At 53.3% G+C, this 21,846-nt stretch overlaps 1 protein-coding gene across 5 annotated transcripts in view; it reads right to left on the bottom strand.

The window, feature by feature from the left end:
* Positions 1-972: 972 nt before the first annotated feature.
* The window catches only part of BCORL1 (BCL6 corepressor like 1), a 63,833-nt gene continuing 42,959 nt past the window's right edge, over positions 973-21,846 (bottom strand). For all 5 annotated transcript variants that reach the window (XM_035008482.1, XM_035008513.1, XM_035008503.1 and 2 more), the window contains 6 exons: positions 18,581-18,802; positions 16,300-16,466; positions 15,223-15,368; positions 7,815-7,892; positions 6,514-6,667; positions 973-3,019 (listed from right to left, as the gene is read on the bottom strand). In XM_035008482.1, the coding sequence (XP_034864373.1) occupies positions 2,737-3,019; positions 6,514-6,667; positions 7,815-7,892; positions 15,223-15,368; positions 16,300-16,466; positions 18,581-18,802 (1,050 nt within the window). In that variant the 3' untranslated portion in view covers positions 973-2,736. The remainder of the gene's footprint in view (positions 3,020-6,513; positions 6,668-7,814; positions 7,893-15,222; positions 15,369-16,299; positions 16,467-18,580; positions 18,803-21,846) is intronic.

The raw sequence follows: 21,846 nt of genomic DNA, 5'->3' as shown, positions 1-21,846 counted from the left end.
CTCACCTGTACACTGACAGGGTTCCCCAGAGACTTAAGCCACAGGGAGAGGTCCTAAGAATATAGCTTAAACACCCCAAACCTATCAAACATCCCCTTCCCCTCAACCAGTAACAGGCCCATTCTGGAGCCAGCAGTCAGAAGGAACTGGAGCTTCTACCACTGCTTTTCAGAAGTGGGAAGAAAAGGTGTAAAATCCAGGATGGGCATCTTGCCTCCACAGTAGCTGGCTCTTAGGAAGCCAGAACCACGGAAGGCCTGCACTGTGCGGGTGGGCAGGGGGAGCACGGGCACAACAGTGAGGGAGTGAGAAGACTGTGTGCTCAGATGCAGATGTGGGTGGCCCAGGGCAAGGGAACCAGCAGGCAGGTGATCTCCTTGAGTTAAAGAGGGTCATTCCTTATAGCCTAAAAGAGGGCTCCTCCTTCCAGTCCTGCTACTCCTGTGGCAAACAAGGAACACACACACACACACACGCGCGCGTGCGCACACACGCATGACTCAATGGACGCAGGTAGTCCATTCTTCCCACTGCTCCCTGTCCCCGCACGCCACCAGGATGTGCCCCTGCCTTGCCTTTTCTTTCCAGATCTTGCCCCAGTGGCCCCAATATTCACTAGCCCCGCCACCTTGTCCTCATTTGTGGTACCCAAACTGCAAGGCAGGATCAGGGGTTTCCCATCAGGACGCCCATCTGTTTTAACCACGGAAGAGCCAATGCGGGGAGAAGAGTAAAGACAGGAGACAGAAGCCCTGACACAGGTTTTTCAGTATGCAAGTGTTTTTGACTCCACAGCCAGTTGCTTAAAATGAAACATAAAGGGCAGCCAGAATACACACCCAAATGCAAAAAGGTAAAGGCAAACATAAAATAAACCACACAATACCATGAACCCCCACAAAACCAAAAAATTAAAACCCAAAACCCCTCAACTTTATATATATATATATATATATATTTTTTTTTTTTTTTAAAAAGGGAGAACAGCTGTTCAAAACCAACTGGGCAGTATGGTGGGGGTGGGGAGCAGTCCTACAGAAGGGGGCCTAGAACTTCCCCCTGGGAACAAAGAACAAACACAATACAAAGAAAATAACCACCAATGCTCCCGCATGGGTCAGGAGTCTCCAGAGAACAGATTGTCCCACCCTCAAACTGGCTTTTTTTTTTTTTTTTTTTTGCCTTTTTTTTTGTCTTTTTTTTTTCCATTTTCTTCTTTTGTTGTTGTTTTAGCACCTGTACAATAAAACTGTACCATCTCCAACCAGAGCCGGCCACAGTGAGGCCCTCCTGCCTTCGGATGGTACATACTCTCTACAAGGATTGTTTGGAAAAAATAGCAATTGGTAGAAAAATAAGAACAGGAGTAGGAAAGACAATGCCACAGAGCGGGGCAGGGACAGGGAACCGCCCCCCCCCCCCAGCTCCTCCCTCTCTCCCTCTCTGTCCCAGAACAAACCCAGCGCAGGAGGCCAGGAGGGAGGCCTGGCAGGGCCCCACAGTCAGCCCCAGGTCCCTTAGCAGGAACGGAGCCCAACCTCCTGCCCTCGCCTAGCAAACAGCTGAGGCCTGGATCTCACATCTGGCAATCCGTCCCAGAGCCCTCTGCAGATTCCAAAGGAGAATGGGGGGCAGAGGGAGAAGCAGGGAGGAGAGAGGAAGGGGGTACTGAGTCTGACAAGGGGGAGAGGTGAGGGTCAAGGGCTGGGAGCTGAGAGGCTCAGCATCGAGAAAGGGTGAGGGCCGGAGGGGGTGGGGTGGCTGGAGGAGGGGGGTGGAGATGTGGGTACAAGCCCATATTGTGCACTCTTGAGGGGAGCAGTGAAGGAAGTGTGAGGAGGGGGCGACCTTAGCCTTCAGGCCCATTCTTGACTCTCCCCAAATAGAGTGACCCATTAACCCCGCCACCCTCACAATCCACCTCTCCCCAGAAACACTAATCTCAAGATAGTGGGGCTGCTGCAAAGGGCAGGTGGTGAACAGAAAAATGGAGGGGAGGGAAGCACCAAAGCCTCAGGATTACCCTCAACCCCCCAGCCCCAGGCCAGCACCAGCCACCTTCATTAGTCACAGGTCCTCAGGGCCCCCCTCCACCCACCCCTCTTGCCCCCTCCCCAGTGGGGTGAAAACAAACCTGGGAGTCACTTTGTCAGAGGGAGGGGGCAGCTCCGGAGCTGATCAAGAAAGACAAAGAAAGGAGGTGAAGAAAGTCCCTCAATACAACAAGTTGTCTCAAATCGTCACAGTGATACAGACTTATCAGAAACCAATGAAACAATACAAATTAAATACTAATAAAATAAATACTATGGAAGACAGAAGAACACAGGGGAACGGAGGGGTCACTCAGAGATTTGGGCTTTTCTCATTTCTCCTCCGGACAGGCCGAGGCCACCCCAGCGCCCAGGTGTGGTCTTGGTCACACACAAAGGAGGCTAGTCCAATGGACCCTGGCGCCACCTCCCACCATCCCCGGGACCTCTTGTCCTCAGATGTGGAGTTCAACTTTCCACTCCCATCACCAACCACAACAACAAAGACGATGACAGGGAGATGAGAACTAATCATAACCGGAAAAAAAAAACAAATCCAGTCACTAATGCTGGCATTGATAAGGCGGCTTCTTGTTGGTCCGTATTATTGCCTCATTCTGCAGTCTGGTGCTCGGCGGCGGGGGGGGAAAGACCCGGGGGGTGGGGGAGGAGAAAGAAGAAAAGGGAGCGGCCGTTGGCCTGGTCAACTGTTCCAAGGCTGGAACTCCACCTCAGACCCCAGAAGCCGAAGGAGCTCGGGCTCGTACCGCACCAGCTCCACAGTCTCAGAGGAGCCTGGGGCTGATCTGTCGTCCATGCCTCCGGGCCTCTCGGCTGGGGTCAGAAGCTGACTGGAGGCCACCTGCCGGTAGAACTCAGCCTTGGGCAAGGTGGCAATTTCAAAGTGCGGGAACCGAGCCTGAAAGATCCTGGAGGAAAGCTTCAGCCTCTTCAGGACGTCGGTAAAGAGGAACCAGTTGCAGGGTCTGGAAGAGGCAAGAGTAGGAGTTAAGGAAGGGGGTTGGGGGGAAGCAGTGGGGTGCCGGGAACACTCCGGAGGGCCCAGGAAGGCTGCCAGTCTGGCTACCCCCGCCCCCAAACTAAACCATGGGCTCCTTGGGTGTCGCTAAGGTAAAACTTTCCTGTTCCCTCCAGTGGCCGAACCGCTTTCAGCTCCATCTCCAGCACTCAACCCGTGACTGACCTCTTCCCAAAAAGTGGGAGCGGGAGGGAAAAGGGGCCTTCCAGAACCTAAAACTCAGAGCAGGTATCCCCAGGCTTTCCCCCACACCCCGCGACTTGGAATTTACCATCTGCTGGGACCAGTTCTTCCCCCAACCCGACCCCGGCTCCCCCGTCTGGTTTCCCTTTCCTGTTCTCACTCCTGCTTCCCCTGCCTCCTTGTTCTCTGAGACCTTCCCCAACAGACGGGGAGCCGTGGAGAAAGGCCTAAACTGCGGGTAATCTAAAAGGCATTTCTCTTTGGCTCTGGAATGCATTAGACAAGTTTTTTCTCCAGCGGCAGCACCGTCCTTTCTGCAGGGCGGGAGCTCACATTACAGCCAGTCTGACTTTGCAGAGCATACCCGACTGGGCGGCAGCCTGGGGACAGCTGGGAGGGGTGCTAGAGAGGCCGCTCAGGGGCCACAGCTCCTCCCTTTGACCAAACCAGGAAGACACGCTGCATCCCCGCGTTAATGGGCCCCATTCCAAGGCGGTCCCTCCTCCCGTGGCACTGTCCGGCTCCCAGCGGCCGCATCGGCCTCCCAACTGGCTGCCCTCTGCCAAGAGTCACTCGGCTGCACCCCCACCCGCCCTCGCTGGATCCTCTCTTACTATTCGTTTTCTAAAAAGAAAATCCGACCTTCTCACTCCCTGAACTGCTTTCCATGGATCTCCATACCTCCAGCAAAAAAAAAAAAAAAAACAAGCCTCCAAATTCTTTACAATATTGCAAGACCTTTCAAACAGGACCCCATCCAACCTCTTCAGCCCAGTCTCCCCCGTCACACACAAACACACACGCACACACACACTGTATCCCCCCACCCCACCAAGTGCCAGCCATTGGATGAAGGACAAGCCCTACTTTCTGAACTTCCTGAACTTGTTAGCCTTTGCTTGTACCACACCCTCCATCGGCCTCTTGGGCCCAGCTCAGATGCCAGATCACCTGTGAAGTCTCCCCCCTCAACCCCCCCACCCCGACCCGTGAAACTGGTCGCTCGTCCCATCTCTCACCGTCCCATGGCACTTGGTTCATACCCCCTTTATAATCCTTCGAACACAGCCTGTCTCAGAAAGGCTACAAAAGCAATGGAAACTGCTGTCTCCGTGGCACAGGAATGGGGGCTCAGGGTGGACTGGAACTCCCATCATTCACTTGACACCTTGCTCAACTGTGTGACATTTTTATTTTGTCTCTTATTAGAACTGACTGTATACTCGTCTGTCTCCTCCACTAGCCTGGAGATGCTCTGAAGACTGTATTCTGGCCCTCGGGGTTTGCCCGGTGCACCTGCTGAAGCCACGGGTACAGGACGGACTGTTCTGCACACCACATACCACTTCTGCCCAGACTCACACCCTTCTCCCGAACATGCAATGCCTTCCCAGGGACGGTAAATGCTCTTTTCGCACCATCAGGAAATGGAGTGCTCTGGGTTCAGAGGAAGGGACTATAGATACCATACACTTGGACCATCGCTTTAAAAAAATGGAAGAGAGCCCTCAGAACAGTTGGTAATAAGAATTCAGCTTTGCTTTGATGATTCCGAAGGCAGTTATGAACCCTGCAGGGCCTCAGGGTCATCATTCTACACCTTCCTTACTTCTTTTTTTTAAAGATCTTATTTATTTGAGAGAGAGAGTGCGTGCGTGAGCACCAAGCACAGAGTGAGTGGAGGGAGGAGCAGAGGGGGAGGGAGAAGGAGGGGGGAAAGAATCTCAAGCAGACTCAGCACTGAGCACAGAGCCTCACTGGGAGCTCGATCTCATGACCCAGAGATCATGACCCGAGCCGAAACCAAGAGTCAGGAGCTCGACCAACTGAGCCGCCCAGGCGCCCCTACACCCTCCCTACTTCTTGGAGAATCTGTATTTCCCATCGTGCTGCAGCTGTGGGGAAGGGCAGATTCCAAAGAGGCACAGGAGGACAGGAGGCCGGACTGGCAGGAGACCCAGCTTTGCCCGGACCAAGCTCTCAGCTGAAAACCTGCTCGCTGCCTGGCTCTCTGCATGGCCAGTGGCCCTCGGTTTCCCCGTGTTCCGTCCACACCTGATGCACACTACCCTGGTCTTTTTACTGCCTGGGGCCCAAGATCCTGTTTCAGAGAAGGAGGTGCTGAATACTCTGGAGGAATTAATTAACTGTGCAATACTATAGCCCAGAGGCCCTGCCCCGCCCTCGGGGATCAGCTGATGCCCAGAAGAATAAGGACCAAAAGCCCCTGAAACCTGATCCCTACCAGTGTCATCATATAGGCTATTTTTATTCTTATCAGGCCCTGGGGGAAGGGATGCACAGAGCCTTGTGGCCCAATGGTTAGAGTCGTCAACTTGAGGGACTCACTTGAAGGGCTCCCGATCCCCCGTCCTCCCCTCTCTCTGCCATGTGCGCTTCATGTACCATCACTTTTTAAACAAAAACAGGGTCGGGTACTTTAAAAATAAATTATCAAAGGAAAAGTATCCTTAAGAGTGTTTACAAAGGTATTTGAACTATGTGAAGACACCAAGAAGAAGAAAATACTGAATGATGGGGGCTAAGAACAAAAGCACAGGTCATCCAGCATCCTCCTAAGGAGCACCGCCACACGCTGCCATCCGGTGAAAGCCGACCAGAACCACAGCCCCGCAGGCCGACCAACTCCCTTCTGGATCATCAAGTAAAGATTAAACCGGGTTCGGTCTAATGGTGTCAGGTATATTCTAGTCTCCGAAAATGGGTGACACCCGTTAGTAATATCCAGTCATCTGAGAGGACACTGCCCGTGCCATTATCTCGTCAACACGAACGCTCCGAGAAAGCAGCCCGTGGGCTCCTTAAGGACCCCAGCAGCCATGGCAACCATATGTCGCGGCTTGTCCAAGAATCTCAGTTTCAAATATTCTGTCTGGCTGTTCCCAGAAACCACAAAAATGTTCCAGAGATTCTAATAGTTCATCAGCCCAAATATCTCCCAGATCATCTCTTACACCCAGGAACAGCAAGCAGAATCCTTCAGAGAGCGAATCTAGATTTGGGGTTTGGGAAGGACATACAGTCAATACATCCGGAGCTTACAGCCTCTGTTCTGAACGTAACTGAGCAGGGCGGGAAAGTCAGGCTGGCCTTGGTCATATGTCAGCTTCCCCGAGCTCCAGCATTTGCTCGCCAGGTCTGGGCTTCCTTCTGGAGAGCTCCACCCTTCCCAGGGAGGCAGGCCAGGGGTTGCCAGGATCCTGGCACTCGGTTCCTGGAGATCTCTTAGACACTTACCCTCGGGACACTGACACTTGGAGGTTGTAGCAGGGGAGAAGAGGCTTGTCTGAGAGCTCAAACATAAAATCATCCTCTTCCACATCATCTCCTTCTTGATCAGAGTTCCCGGGAGGATTGTGCAGGAGGTCACAGGCAAAGCCATCTTTTTCCTCTGTAAGGAGAGCACATGGGATATTAGGACTTAGCTACATGCACAAAACTGAAGAAAAGAAATGCTCCAACAAGAAAAGGGGCCTGGGGGCGCCTGGGTGGCTCAGTCGTTAAGCGTCTGCCTTCAGCTCAGGTCATGATCCCAGGGTCCTGGGACCGAGCCCCGCATCCGGCTCCCTGTTCTGCAGGAAGCCTGCTTCTCCCTCTCCCACTCCCCCTGCTTGTGTTCCCTCTCTCACTGTGTCTCCCTCTGTCAGATAAATAAAACTTTTTTTAAAAAAAGAAAAGGGGCCTGAAGGTGGGTGATTAGGAGATAAACAACAAGCCCACAGACCCCTGGTCGGGGCCCAGTTTCGCTGATCCCATGGCTCCCACCCTTGGGAGGGCCCATGAAAGTTCTATCCCTGGGAGACATTATTTTGTGGCCAGAAATTCATTATACTCCTCCACCTTTCAGTTGGAATAAAGCCAGGTGATATGAAGCCTGCCGATACTACCAGCAGTCAAAGGCAAGGTAGAAAAACACCTGCCGGGCCTGCTGGGCCCTCAGAAGCCCAGAGGGGCCGCTCAGCCAGTTCCCTTCCCCAGCCGGCATGTCTGGGTGTGGCTCACTTCATTCCATCCCAACCTTCTCCTGCTCCAGCTTCCCCAGGGCTTCGGGGGTGGCCACCTCCCCCAATCTGCAGCCCTGGCCCAAGGGATGACTGTGAGCTGATGGGGTCACAGATAAAGACTCTTCCAAGAGAGGAAAGCCTGGGTCAGAGGCTAAGGGCTCGGGAGAGGGCAGTGGTCTCAGAAAGTGTGCACGGTAGGGGCAGGGCAGGGAGGGAATGAGAGTGGCCAGTGTGAGCAACGCCAGAAGAGAGGATGATGCACAACAGGGGCTTCTGGCAGGGTTAAGACAAAGCAAGGGAGGAGAAGGGCCCTTGGGGGACAGAGAAGGAAAACAATACCCGAGGCAGAAGGGGGAGAGGGCTAATGAGGGGTGGCTTTGTGGCATGAGTCTGGGAGGAGCATGGGCTAGGGTTTGGGTTGAAAGGGTCTGTAAGTTACTAACAGATGGAGAAAGGCTGCCTCCATGAAACCCAAAGCAATCCCCCATCTCTGAGCCATAGGCAAGCATGGAAGGAATCCGACTCCAAGCTTACCCAACACAGAACTGCTGTAAAAGTCCCAGGACACGCCAGGGTCACCCTCGGCCCGGCCCTGAAGATCCGAGAGGTGATCTGATGAAAGAAGAGAAAGCAGTGAGACAAGGAGGGTAGGCTGGAGAAGGATCTAGACACAAAGTACGTCCATAGAGGGCTAGGAGGACGGGAGAAGGGAAGGAAGGACCACAAGAGGGCCTGGGAGCTACGAGAGAGAGATACATTTCCTCCTGTTAATCAGAGGTTGCCAACCAGTAGACAGGAGCCAAATCTAGCCTACTGACCACCTGGAGTTTGGCCCAGTGTTTTAAACCAAAAAAAAAAAAAAAAAAAAAAGTTAATTAACGTTTAAGTTTTTAAAATTGAGAGATTTCACCTAAAAATCCGGATTTCCAACTTTTCCTGAAAAAAAAAAAAATCAGAAAATCTGGCAACACGGCATCCCGCATTCCTGCATGTCAACAGTTGGCTGGAGGGAGAGGCGACATGTGCGTTCTCCGGCTCAACAGTCCCCACCCAGCCTGCTCTGCTCTCCTCCATGATCTGCCCAAAGGCATTTAGGTCTGGGATCCCTGCTCTTAGTGGTGTAAGAACTGGACTCTGCGAGCAGAATCTTAGACCTATCCCAAGATTTCAATTCCCCCTGCAGGTCACAGTGTTCATATAGCCAATCAGGATCTCTCCAATTCAAAGTAAGATAAGGAAACATAATTCCTTCTGTTTCATCTTTGGAAAACATGGGGGAGAGGGCCAAGTTTATCCTCATAAAAACCTTTTGCTCCCACTCCTAGGTATATACCCAAAAGAATTGAAAACAGGTGTTCAAACAAAACTTACACACAAATGAATGTTCATAGCAGGTCTACTCACAATAGCCAAAAAAAAAAAAAAAAAAGTGGAAACGACCCAAATGTTGTTAAGCTGATGAAGGGATAAACAAAACATGGTCTAACCATATAATGGAATATTATGCAATTATAAGAAAAAACAAAGTACTGAATGAACCCTAAAAACATTACACTGAATGCTACATGAATTAACCCTAAAAACATTACACTGAATGAAAGAAGCCAGACACGAAAGGCCATATACTGTATGATTCCATGTATATAAAATGTCCAGAACAGGCAAATCTAGAGAGACAGAAAGCAGACTGGTAGTTCGGAAGGAACAGGAAGTAACTGCCTAATGGGCACAGGGTTTCCTTTTGAGGTGATGAAAACGTTCGGAAACTCAGCGGGGATGGTTGCACAACGTTATGAATGTACTTAATGTCACTCATTGTACACTTCAAAATGGTTAAACTAGTACATGTTTTGCTCTAAGTATTTTGCCACAATAAACATATTCTAAACCACCTCTGCTTACTTGACCCGAGGACAGACAGCAGGTCGCCGCCCCGCCTCCTTATTTCCTGGCTGAGCAGCATCTGTGCGATTGTCTCACCTCGCAACCCCGCGGGGACAAAAAGCAGGTTTTCATGACAAACTCAACCGTGTCATCTGTGGGCCTGTGGCCCCGTGGCTGCCAATATGCTACCTAGCCCTGCTGGCAAGCTGACTTAGCTCTGTATGCGTGCTACCTGGCCTCAAGCGACACCTGGGCACAAGGACGGGCGAGAGTCCAAAGGGCATGGGCGACCTGAGGGCGCCCTCGCTGAGCCAGATCCCAGGGGGAAGGCGGCAGCCCCTCCTGAAGGCCCGAAGCTAGTCTCCCCCAGTGAAAGGCACCACCACACTCCAACAGCCTGCCCTTCTGGGTCACACATCCTCTCAGCAAAAATGCCTATTAGCTCTTGTGAGCTACTGAAAGAAATAAGTTTTTAGCAACCTTCTAGGAGATTACAGCTTTCTTCTGGCAGGAAAAAGCAGCCAGAGAGAGCTTTCAAAATAATGGCTGAGCAGCTACAGTGGGAAACCTTTAGTCACATACATTGGATCTTTTTCTATGTACTCGGCAAAACAACGCTGAGGTCACGACTGGCCGTTTGGGCACTTTTCTGGACCCCGTGCCCCTTGAGACTTGGAAGGAGTCTCTGCCAGAAGCATCAGTTAGGTACGTGCCCATTCTGTGCCTGGCCTTGTGCTAGGTGTCCTGGGAGAGGAAGGTGTGAGAGCCGAAGTTTCTAGAAGGCGGGCACCACGTCTGCCTTGCTCATCCCTCTCTCCCCATGGCCTAATAAGCCCAAGTTCCGGGCACATCGTAGGAGCGCAATAAATACACGGGGAAGAAAGGGAGGGAGGAATTACCACGAGGTGAGACCAAAAGTAGCGTGCTTGCTTAACCAGCAGGCCGAACCATACAGGTCCCGATGACTGCTGCCCCTGCCCCCCGAGGAGGTCACACGGGGACTCCGGCAGGCGGAGCAGCCCTCGCTCACCACATTCCTGGGGCTCCTCTCTAGGGCCTGCCTTCAGAGCCCCCAGCATGGCACAGGCCGCTACTTCTCCCCGCAAACCTGGGGCCCCTGCAGGTGAATGTGCCTTTCCGAGGCAGCCCGGTGTGAAACGGCAGGAAGAGATGCGGCCGTGGAACGGCCCGCGAGCTGCGCCTCGGAAGCAGCTGCGCCTCGGAAGCAGCTCGGGCCGGCCGGACGGTGCGGCTTCCGGTCCCGCCGCCGCACACGCCTCCGCGTACAATCAGGACAAGGAGTGCCTTGCCTCTCCCTTGACTGGCCCTTGCCCCCGCCCACCACGTCCAGTCCTTTACTCTTTTCCTCTCCTCCAAGAAGTGCCCTCAGCCCGGCAGTCCTGCTCCCGGGTACGTGGCCGCGACAACTGCAAACAGGTGCTCACGCCCATGCGCGCACACGTGTTCCCAGCAGCACCGGCCACAACCGCCAGCAGGCGGGCACCACCCGCACGTCCCGCAGCCGGGGAGCGGCGACAGCGTGCCAGAGCCGTGCAGTGGCATTCTCCTCAGCCTTCAGAAGCACGCACTGCAACACGCCACCACGTGGACGGACCTTGAAAACGTGACCCTACGTGAGAGGTCGGACTCAAAAGGCCCCGTGTTGTGCGACTCCACTTACATGTAATGTTCAGAATGGACACATCCATAGAGACCGGAAGTAGATGGGTGGCTGCTGGGGGCCGGGGGCGGGGATGGAGAGCAGCTGCTTAGTGGGTGTGGGCTTTCATTTTGGGGGTGATGAGCATGTTTGGAACCGGATAGAGGCAGTGGCTGCACAACGTTGTGAACGCACGAAACGCCACTGAATCGTTCCCTTCCAAGCGGTTGATTTTATGCTCTGTGAATTTCATCTCCACAAAAGAAAATGTCTTAACTACTCAGTGCGAGCGGTCACCCTGGCAATCAGAGTTTCTCTCTTTCCCAGGGTCCCACCATACCGTAGCTCCCCGTGTCCTCCAAACAAGTCACCAGCCAAGGGACATGATGAAAGGGGAGAAAAACCAAAAACAAGCAGTCTTCAACACGGGGTCATATGGCAGAGGTCTCCGGCAGGAAAAACAAAACCTGTGATTCCGTGACCTCGAGGGGGTACACTGCTAAACCCTTTCATCAGTGGAAGAAAAAGCAGTGCCGATATTTCTTCCTCAGATGCTCCAAACCAAACTGCAACAACTCCCCTCAGCCCCCACATTCCTTCTGACAGAGCAGAGACACGAATCTGTTTTCCCTTGACTAGCTTGGATATTATTCTTTTCTTCAAAGGGTCAAAGGCAAATCGGTCACATGCCTGCCTGTAATTTGGCCCAAGGAGAAGGTCTTCCAAAGGCCTCTCCGAGAGTCTGGATGGCCTGGTGCTCCAAGCCTGAGGACGAGAGAAAGGGCTCTGCTGCCTGACCTCCAGTACCTGAAACCCAACAGGGGGCTCAATAAGCACGCGGATGAGTGAACAGATGAGGGGTGCCGCCATACCCTTCCTGATCTCAGGAGAAATGGGCCTCACTTTAAGCCAACTCAATAAAGAAAAATCCACACTTACAACCCAGATGCAAAAGGATTCACTCCAGGATATTTGTAAATAGTGACATTCCTTTGTGTATTTAAGAGGATTCGATTCCCAGACTTTTCCAAAACAGGGGCCTCGTGCAAAGAGAGGGAAGCTCTACACCATGAGCAACACCGAGGCTCGTGCTCATCTTCTCCACCTGCAGAAAATGGAGCCCTTCGCAGCCTACCAGGATGCGCCTTCATCTTTGGCCCAGTGGGATCTCCGCCGGGGGAGGAAGAAGACAATCTACAGAGAGTCTGGTCAGGCAAATGCTTGGGGATGAAAAGCAAAAAGCTTTTTAAATACCTCAGCCAGATAGGCAAGGTTAAAAAAAATTAATAAATCCAGGGGCGCCTGGGTGCCTCAGTTGGTTAGGCGACTGCCTTCGGCTCAGGTCATGATCCTGGAGTCCCGGGATTGAGTCCCACATCGGGCTGCCTGCTTCTCCCTCTGACCCTCCCCCCTCTCATGTACTCTCTCTCAAATAAATAAATAAATTTATCTTTAAAAAAAATTTAATAAATCCAGAAGTCCACCCAAATGCATCCAGGTTTAGGGGCTGGGGAGGGGGGCAGTGAGGGGAAACGCCTCCCAAACTTCCAAGCCTAGGGTGCCTTCTGCAGCCACTATGCCGCCCTGTGCAGTGGTTCCGTGAGATTTGCTGGGGGCGGGGGGGGGGGGGGGGGGAGGCTGCCGGGATTCAAAAAGAGAAAAATACGAGGTTCAAGGAATTAAGCTCCTGATGACTCACATACGATATTGTGAATACACTAAGTGCCACTGAACCATTCACTTCCAAATGGTTAGATGAGGTGAATTTCACCTCAATTAAAAAAAAAAAAGCTTGAGTATTATCGTCTCATCCCCCCAAAACAAACTTTGGGCCCAAGTCCCCTCTCCCAGGAGCCTCTGACTGCTGCCGTGCCTGCCTCCCCAGGGTGTTGGGCCAAGGTCCTAGCCTGGCTTGCCGTCACTGTCCCAAACAGCTGGCCGGAGATCTGCCTTTGATGGGCACTTGATATTTGCATGGAAAAGAGGTGGCCCTGTTCCAACACTCCCTTCAGTTCCTGGCCCCCATTACGGCGCTGAAGCTCCGTGCCTATGAGGCTGAGAAGCAGTTTAAGATTTGAACGAAGGTGTTTGGCCTGGACAGGCTACCAAGGGCCAGAATTAAGAAAACTCTTCTCTTGGGGCACTTGGCTGGCTCTGTCAGTAGAGCATGCGACTCCTGATCTCAGGGTGGTGAGTTAGAGCCCCCACGTTGGTTATAGAGATTACTTAAAAATAAAATCTTAAAAAAAAGAAAAGAAAAAAGTCTCTTGATTCTGCAACATGGGCTGGCATTTGGGTTAGTTTAAGAAGGCATCAAAAGGCTGGCTAGTGGTTGGGATTAGCTAATGGAAATGAGAGGGAAAAATGTGTTTGTTTCTAAATTTTTAACTACTGAAAATGGTTTCAACATTTGGATTCCTTTGGGATTTTGGAGAAGGGGTCAGGGAAGAAAAGAGTTTGTCTGCTTACTAAGGTGGTCAGATAGCTTTATTTGGATCCAGAGAGCCCCGAGACCCTCGGGAGGGCAGTTTCTAGCCCCAGGAGAAGCCCCCGGATTAAACCTGTTGATCAGAGACAGAGCTTCATGCAGTGTTTTTATCATGTTGAGAAGTTCTGGGTGTTCATCTGTGCCAGCTTCTCCTGGTCGAGGGCAGGTGTGTGTGTGTGTGTGTGTGTGTGTGTAAGACAGTGCACGTGGCACATGGTATGGGAGAAAAGTCCACAAAGGGTGGCTTGCCCTGAGCCCTGCGCCTCCATAACAGTGCAGTCAAAGTGAACAAGAATCATCACTAGCCCAGGACAAATGACGAAACGAGCACCCCCAAACTGCTCTGCCCTTCACGGACAGGGGCCCGGGACCCCAGAGCTGCGAGGAGGAAAAAGGCAGTCCTGCCCCTAGCCAGAAGGGCTGGGTCCCAAAGGGAGGCCTGAGGCCTGTACACGGTGACCAGTGACTGCAGGATCTAGCTGGCTTGACTGGGGGCTGGATGGAGGCTGGCTGAGCAGGGGTCAAGGTCTCCCTCCATGGCCTCCCATCACTTCCCCTTCAGCTTTTGTTAGTACGAGGTGGTGCTTCCCACCTAGTCCTCCTCCCGTGGGGACCTTTAGTTCGTGTTCCTTTGTTTCTCCCTCCATCATCAGCTATCTAGTTAACCTTTGTTCAAGAAATAAATGATCCCCTGGCTGGGAACCCAGAACTGTATCTTCGGGGAGGTGGGCCTTTAGGACTAATGAGGGCCACAGCCTGGGTGAGAGTGAGTGGTCTTGAGCAAACCCTTGGTCCTGTGGGCTCCTGCGCTGAGAGGGGTTCAACCACAAACACGGAAGCCTCCACAGAGGGGCAATGAGACGGCTGCTAGCTGCTTCAGGTCTGCCCAGCGCTCTGGCAGTCTGAAGAAGAAACTGCTAGAGCAAGGGCCGAGCTGTGATGTCACTAAGGAGGTGGGGTTCCTTCATTCGGTCAAGTCTGAGCAGATTCCCAGTGAGCATGCCCATACTAGACTTCTCTCCTTCCCTCTGCCCTGCTGCCCAACTCGGTAGCGCTATCGAACTGCAGACAAACAGTGGCTATCCACTAATGAGAAAATAAATGCATGTTGCCTTGTGGCTCTTGCCATGGGCCTGAATACCAGGCACTTTTCTCGAGGGGCCAGGTGAGGGAGGAAGAATGAGGGACAGGGAGGCGCCGAGGGAACGTCAGTTACCACAGGCAGGGGCTGTGAGACACAGAGCATCAGGGGTGCCTGGGTGGCTCAGTCAGCGAACCGTCTGCCTTCAGCTCAGGTCATGGTCCCAGGGGCCTGGGATCGAGCCCTGCATAGGGCTCCCTGCTCCGCGGGGAGCCTGCTCCTCCCTCTCCCTCTGCCCCTCCCCCCGCTCATGCACGCACAAGCTCTAAAATAAATAAAATCTTTAAAAAAAAAAAAAAGAAATACAGCATCAGGAGGGGGCCCAAGGGTTCCACTCTGATCACCAACAAGGAAAAAGTACAAAGACAAAAGCAAAACGCTAAGTGTCATTTCTTTGTAACTAACATCCCACTCCGAACAGGGGTCAACACATTCTGCCCACAGCTCAATCTATTAGTGGGGCCACTGTCTCCCAAGGAGGCCTACCCCACATACCTCACTGGGAAATGGGTCCCTGTGGGCTGCCATGGCCCTGAAGAGGATGCATGCGATATGGACACTCATGACACAGGAATAAGAGGAAGTGGACCTCTGGGCTTTTTAAAGTGCATAGAGATTTCTGAGACACTTCAAGCAAAGCCTGTAAAGAGGGCTGACACCCCTCATGGGAGCTGTTTGAGGTGGAGGGAGGTGAAGAATACCTCCTCAGGAGTTCAGGAATGAGAGGCCAGCCCCAAGGGTGATGGCTTCAAGCCTGGGCCGCGCTTACCGCTGAGAAAGCGCTTCATGGTGTCGCTGCTGGCCAGCTTCATGGCTGTCTGTCCCGAGTAGGTGGCCAGTGTCGGGTCAGCCCCATAGGACAGCAGGAGCCAGATGGTCTCCAGGTTGTCGTTGACCACCGCGTCATGAACTGGCCTGCAGAGGTGACACAGGGGGAGGACAATGGATGGGAACCTGGGTGTCTAGCACCGGGCTACTTCCTCAGGGGAAGGTAACGTAAAATGAGCCCAGAATAATGTGGGTAAGAGTTAGGGTAGAGGAACCACCTCTGAACTGTACCCACCATCAGATCTCCCCACTTCCTTCTCCTCTCTCTGCCTCTTTCTCCTCCCTCCCATTTCTCTCTTATGTTCTCCCAAACTTTGGGACAGTCCCTAAGGTGCACTGTAGCCCCACTGGTTGCTCTGGAGTTTGGGAGAGAACGGGCCCCCCTGACTGAGGATAAACTTAAAGCAGATGCTGGGGGTATGAACAGAAAGATCTGGATGACCACCCTGGAGCAGGGATGAGCACAGTGGTTCCACACACTAGGTGGCGGCCAAGCAAAGCCTGCGTCCTCTGACCCAAGTCCCCTTACTTGGTAAGCAGCTCATGTCTCAATGTGGCCCAGGAAGTAGGCCCTCTGATACAGGCGAATGGGTACAGTTTCTTTAAGACACAGCAGGTGTGTTTTTTTTTAAAGTGTACAGACATCAAATCAAGAATCAAATCTGGGACGTGACCCTAAGGTGGGCCTCCCCGTTCCTAAAGCCTAAGACTCTGCCGAAGACAGATGCACCACCGGGAGGATGTGAGGGACGCCTGAGTGGTGTTCCTGGTAAAACTGCATTTGACAGGATGATCCCTAAATAACCCCAACCTCTCCTTAGTAACCGATGTGGGCTGGCCAGCCAGGAACTCGTCCACCCCTGCCCTAAACCGCTTCCCCCTGCAGTCTGTAGTCGGCTTCCTGAGGCACTTCCTGACAAGGCATGGCGTGCTGCGAAGGTCCAGGCTGCAGCAAGTTCTCTGGAGTGAGGGGCTGAGCTGCGGGGGGGGTGGGGGGGCTGGGGAGTGGCCTTCTTGCCTCGTGCCATCCTGCGCGCTGCAGTTCACGTTGGCCCCGTGCTCCAGCAGGATGTTCAGGATGTCAGTCCAGCCCCTGGAGCAGGCCTCATGCAGGGCCGTGTAGCCAGCATTGTCGCGGTGATTCACGTCTTCACTGTCCTTCTGGAGGCAGTAGAGAACAACATCCTGTAGGGACAGGGACAGCTCCATAAGCAAAGAGAGGCCTAATTCTTGAGATCACCCCAGTTAGGCTCGAAGCTCTCCAAATGTCCAAAGAGGAAGTCTCAGAGCCTGCACTTTATCCCGGGGAATAACAGGCAAGTCTCAAAATCTTTCGTCAATGAAGTCAGCCCTGAGGTGCCATGGCCAGGGCCTGAGCTCTGGGCTAGTTCCTTGGAAGTGGGGAGACACATCTTATGACCAAGGATACTCACTCATCTGGGTGTGGGTTGTTGGGGCGAGGTCTGCAGAGAGGCTCACCTGCCCACCTGGAGCTCAAACTCTCAGGCCTCAACTCCCCGAGCACCGGTTCCCTAGGCCGGGCCTTTGTAAGACAGCATCAGCCCAGAGCAACGAGGCATGTGGCGGCAAGCACGGCCTCTGGTGGTAATTGGAGAGCAAGGAAGAAAAAACTGGTTGAAGTTCTATCTCTGGAGGCTAGTTTTAATTGTTTTCAGCACCGTCCCTGGATGTTTATCCCAGGGCAGTCAGTTCTAGCCCTCCCCTCAAATCAGGATTGCTCTGAGCATAACCCAGTGTGGTCATTCATTCACAGAGTAATGATTAGCTTCCCTGGGCTACACGACAAGACCAAAGGCAGGACTCCAGGACTAGAAGCACCCCAGCTGGTCTGGGATGAAGCTGGTGAACCAGCTGAGGGGGAGGGGAGAGGCAGCCCCTCTTCTGAGGGGAAGACGTGGGCAGCAGTACCAGGGGCCCATTACCAGCCCTCTCCCAGGCCCTGGGGACACAGGTGGCTCAGGCACCCTGACTGACAGCTAGCTCACAGGCTAGCCGGCTGGAGCAAGTGAGTGAGAAATGAGAAAGTGCACGAACCAGCAGGCGATGTGTGCCGGTGTGGGGGTGCGGTCTCGTGGGTGTACAGGAACTATCCCGCTCCCTGCACTCAGGAGAGCGCAAGGCCCCTACCCTCCTCACCAATGCAGACAATGCTGGCCTCTTCCCTCAGGCCTCAGACTGCTCCTCCCACCCTCCCCTGACAGGCTGCCCCACCTGCTCCTGTCCTGTCCTGGTTGGTTCTCCTGCGGTCTCCTACTTGCTGGTTTGGCCCCAGGTAAAAGAAGATTACACTTGAGGGCAGGGGTTGGTCATCTTTTTTCCTCAGACCTCTCTTGGCACCTACCCCGGCCCCCAAACCAGGCGCTCAAGAAAGATGGGCAGCTCGCCAGTGAGCCACTGCCAAGGTAGTTCTCCTGTGCCGAGCAGCCTGGCTGGGAGTGAGACCGTCTTTAAATGAGTCAGTTATAGGGATCGGAGGCCTTAAATCAAGGCCTACTCTAAAACCCAGCAGTTCCACCCTTAAGAGCAAATCCTTAGGAAATAATTGGTGTGGTGGGCAAAGATACATGGTCAAGGAGTTCGTATCAACAAAAGTGTCCGAAAACATTTTACCATGGTCACGGAGTCAGGCTTCCACCCTACCCTGGCACTTGGGAATCAAAAAGACCTGGTGGGAATTCAGAATCATACATACGTTAAGAGTTGAATGGTCTTGGATACACCATTTAGCACTGCTAAGCCTTGATGTTCTTATGCGTAAAATGGAGCGAATAAAACCTACCTCCACAGGTCAGTGGTGAAGATGAAATCCTATGAAGTAATCAGAGCTCTTAACATGACCAAAGTGGTGCTCGATAAATGCCAGCTCCCTTTCCTGCTTTCTCTCCACCCCCTAGGGAAGCAGTGTCGGGGCAGGGAGCCGACGCACCACTGACTCTCCCCCCACGGGAGTTCAAATGAGGGGAAGCTGCAGGGTGTGAAGTGAGTGATGATCACCCCTGTTCCTCTCTGAGTGAGGGAGCCGTCACAAAGCGAAGCTCAAGACAACATCGAAACCCCGTTTCTGGCCTAGGAATGTGTTGGGTTATCAATATTTCAATTCTTTTCATCCCCAATTGATATTCAAATGAGCTTGCGTACCCACACTCCCCGAGAGTGGCTAGGCGGCCCCAGAGACCATCTGGGCAATAGAAGGAGTCTGGGGGGGGGGGGTTTGAAGCCCAGGCCACAGAAGAGCCAATGGGGAGAAGCTTCTCCACAGACGCTGGGGCTCTCCCTACCTTATAGCCAAGACGTGCCGCCCGCTGCAGGAGGGTCTCGCCCGCGTTTTTGTTCACTATGAGCCGACGTGCCTCTGGGGGGATCTGCCGGGCTGTAGGTGACTCGGAGGCCTCCTCTGGGCCGGCACTTCGGGACTTAGAGGGTGTGCATGGTTCCGTGGGCTTCACTGGGGTGGGAGATTTGGGAGATCGTGTCTTCTGCTGGCTCCAACGACCTTTGCCCTAGAAAGCAGAGATGGGGGGGTGGGGTCCTGGATCAGCGCAGGCTCCCATCCGCTCCCACCCGAACAGCAGATGCGGAGGGGCTCAAATCCTCAACCACATAAACCAACGAATGACCAAGGGATCCGAAATCAGAGACCGAGGGCACATCCAAGCTTCCCCCAAGCACTCCACTTGCCTTCTTTACCTGCCTCAATCCCCATTTGCTGAGGTTTTGACAAGTCCTGTTTCTAAATGAGCAAAGCAAACTGAGAGTAAAGAGAAGTGGAGACAGCTATCTTTGACTGAAGAGGCACAGCTGCTAAGGCCTTCACTCTTGTGGTAAAAACTCGCCTTCTAACCTACCCCAGCCTCTTCCCACCTTCCTCCACACCATGGCCCTAGATCACATTCATGCCCGCCTTGGGTGGTGGAAAGCACTCGGGCTCAAGAGTCAGACAGACGTAGGTCTGGTATCTTGCCTCTGCCACCCATTAGCTACAAGACCTGGGTTAAGGCCCAACCTCTCTGAGCCTCACTTTCTCCCTTGTGGGCTCTTCATGTGGGGAGTGTTAGAGGAACTGTGTTCGAGGAACTGAGCTCCAGGAACCAGACCCAAGGAGCCTCATTTGCACCTGGACCTAAGTTAGATGGTGAGATTCTAAACTGGGAGCTGGGGGCACCTGGGTGGCTCAGTCGGTGAAGCGTCTGCCTTCAGCTCAGGTCATGATCTCAGAGTCCTGGGATGGAGCCCCAAGTCTGGCTCCCCGCTCAGCAGGGAGCCTGCTTCTCCCTCTGCCTCTCCCCCCACCCCCACTCGTGCTCTCACTCATTCACTCTCTCTAATAAATAAAATTAAAAAAAATAAAAATAAACTGGGAGCTGATGTCATAACTGGACAAGACTTTGGAGGGCCTTGGGAGAGGTAGGTCTGCCTTGCGTGTGGGGAGGGACATGAATCATTGGGCGACCAGAGGGCAGACTTTGCCCTCATCAGATTCTAAGATGGCCCCTGATGACCCCTCCTGATATTTGTGCTCTCATGTAGCCCCCTCGTGCACTGGACAGGGCTGACCTGTGTAGCCAACAGGAGAGTGCAGAGGTGACAGTGTTTGACTTCCAAGGCCACTTCCTGAAAGACAATGTGGCTTCAGCCTTTCTCTCTTTTGGATCACTTGTTCTGGGGGAAATCAGCTGCCATGTCATGAGGACACTCAAGCAGTCCTTTGGAGAGGCCCCCAGGGCAAGGTAAAGAGGCATCTCCTGCCAATGACCAGCCATGCGAGGGAGCCCCACTGGAAACGGACCCTCCTGCCCCAGTCAGTCCTTCGGTTTAATGGAGCCCTGGCTGACACCTTGACCGCAACCTCATGGGAGACCCCAAGCCAGACCCAGCTAAGCTGCTCATGAACCCTTGACCACCAGAAGCTGTGGGAGATAATATGTTTGCTGTTGCATTGAGCTAAGTTTGAGGGTAATCTGTTAGACCACAAGAGACAACTAATACATACCACTTATCCAAATCCTTCAGAGTATTACCAAGGTCTCACGGAAATCCTATGTCTTCTGTAACATTCTATAATACTCTAGCTTTCCTTCTCCACATATCCAGGGCACCTAGCCTGAAACAAATAACCTGGTACTTGATGCCAGACTTTTGACTTCCTCCTACTATTTCATGGGCAAGTCTGGCCTCCCCTGTTAGGTTTGAGGCTCCTTTGGGGCAGGGTTCGTACTGTCATCTTCACTTTTATTTCTTACAGCACTTCACTCAGGGCTGGACACATCATCACAACAAATATTTGTTGACCTAATTCAAGCCAGCTCTGTGCAGAGCCCTGGGCAGACTGAAAAGTTACCTAGAAAATCATGAAGCCCAGGAAGGGATGGCAGCAGGGAAAAGACCAGAGCCCAGGGCATTTGTCTCCTCTGGTAAATCCCCAGACCACCAGAGCTGCTATCCATCCCCATCCCCTAAGGGCAGAGAGGTTCAGTCACTAGCAGGAAGGCACTGCTGAGGAGTGTAGAGTGGTGCTCTACTACCATGAGGACAGAGGTAGAAAATGGCACTACTGGAGGATGCTGGGTAAAGTGCCTAGGTTTTTGCTAAGCCAAGCCAGGAGCCAAAGGGTGACTCTCCTTCCGGGGGCAAGAGCCGCCAGAGACAAGCGAGGCTGCCTGAGGGGGAGGAGCAAGAACAAATGGGGGCCCCCTCCCCTCTTCCTCCCTGGCTCAGAGCCCCTGTGGGAAGAAGCCTTTGGCCAATGCCCTAGCTTTAGTGTCGCAGGCACGTCTCCCACCCTCCCCCCGCCCCGCTTCCCACTACAAAGCACCATGCCATGGGGGCATCCAGAGCAGGTGGTGGTGACTGGGAGAGAAAGAAAGGCGGGAGGGAGAAAGGGAGGCCCTGTGAAGGGACAAAACCTCTCTGGGAGGAACATTTCTGCAGACACACTGCCAGGCGGAATAACCAGACACAACTCTCAGCGTGTGTTGCTGAATGTCAGGCGGCCAGTCACCTTTGTGTGGGACAGGGCCATCTGAGTGTCTGGGGAGGAGCCGGGGGGAGAGGAGGGGGACGCCCACCTTTCACCAGAGCCTCTCAGTGTCGCAGTGTGTCCCTGCCTGGCTGCTCCCCGCCCCAGCGTCTCCTGGATACAGACAGAAGCCACCCATTGACCGGGTGGAGGCACACGGGAAGAGCTGAGGCAGTGAGGCCTGCTTCCCATCCTGACTCTGTCACTTGTGACCCCGAGTAACCTCGTGCCAGTCCCTTAGCCTCCCGGAGCCTCGGTTTCCTCACCATAAAACAAGGACTACAGTGCCTACCTCTAACAGCCACTGTGGGAATTTAGAACGACCACGTGAACGGAGCCCTCAGCACAGACCAGACTTCTTTATTCCCCTGGCCCCGCCCCCTCCGGGGGTCTGAGGGAATGGTCATGCTACCTTGCCACTCCGGGCCTCTGTCCTCCCATCCTTGCCTCGACCCGAAGCTCAAGAATGTACACCAACCTCAAAGAGCACTTTACGGTGATCAAAGCCTTTTACATCCGTTGCCTCCT

Source organism: Mirounga leonina, unplaced genomic scaffold (genome assembly GCF_011800145.1).
Source record: "Mirounga leonina isolate KUSES-001 unplaced genomic scaffold, KU_Mleo_1.0 Mir_101664, whole genome shotgun sequence".
Lineage (NCBI taxonomy): Eukaryota > Metazoa > Chordata > Mammalia > Carnivora > Phocidae > Mirounga > Mirounga leonina.
Note: the sequence above shows the minus strand (reverse complement) of the source record. Positions and strands in the feature narration are given on the sequence as shown.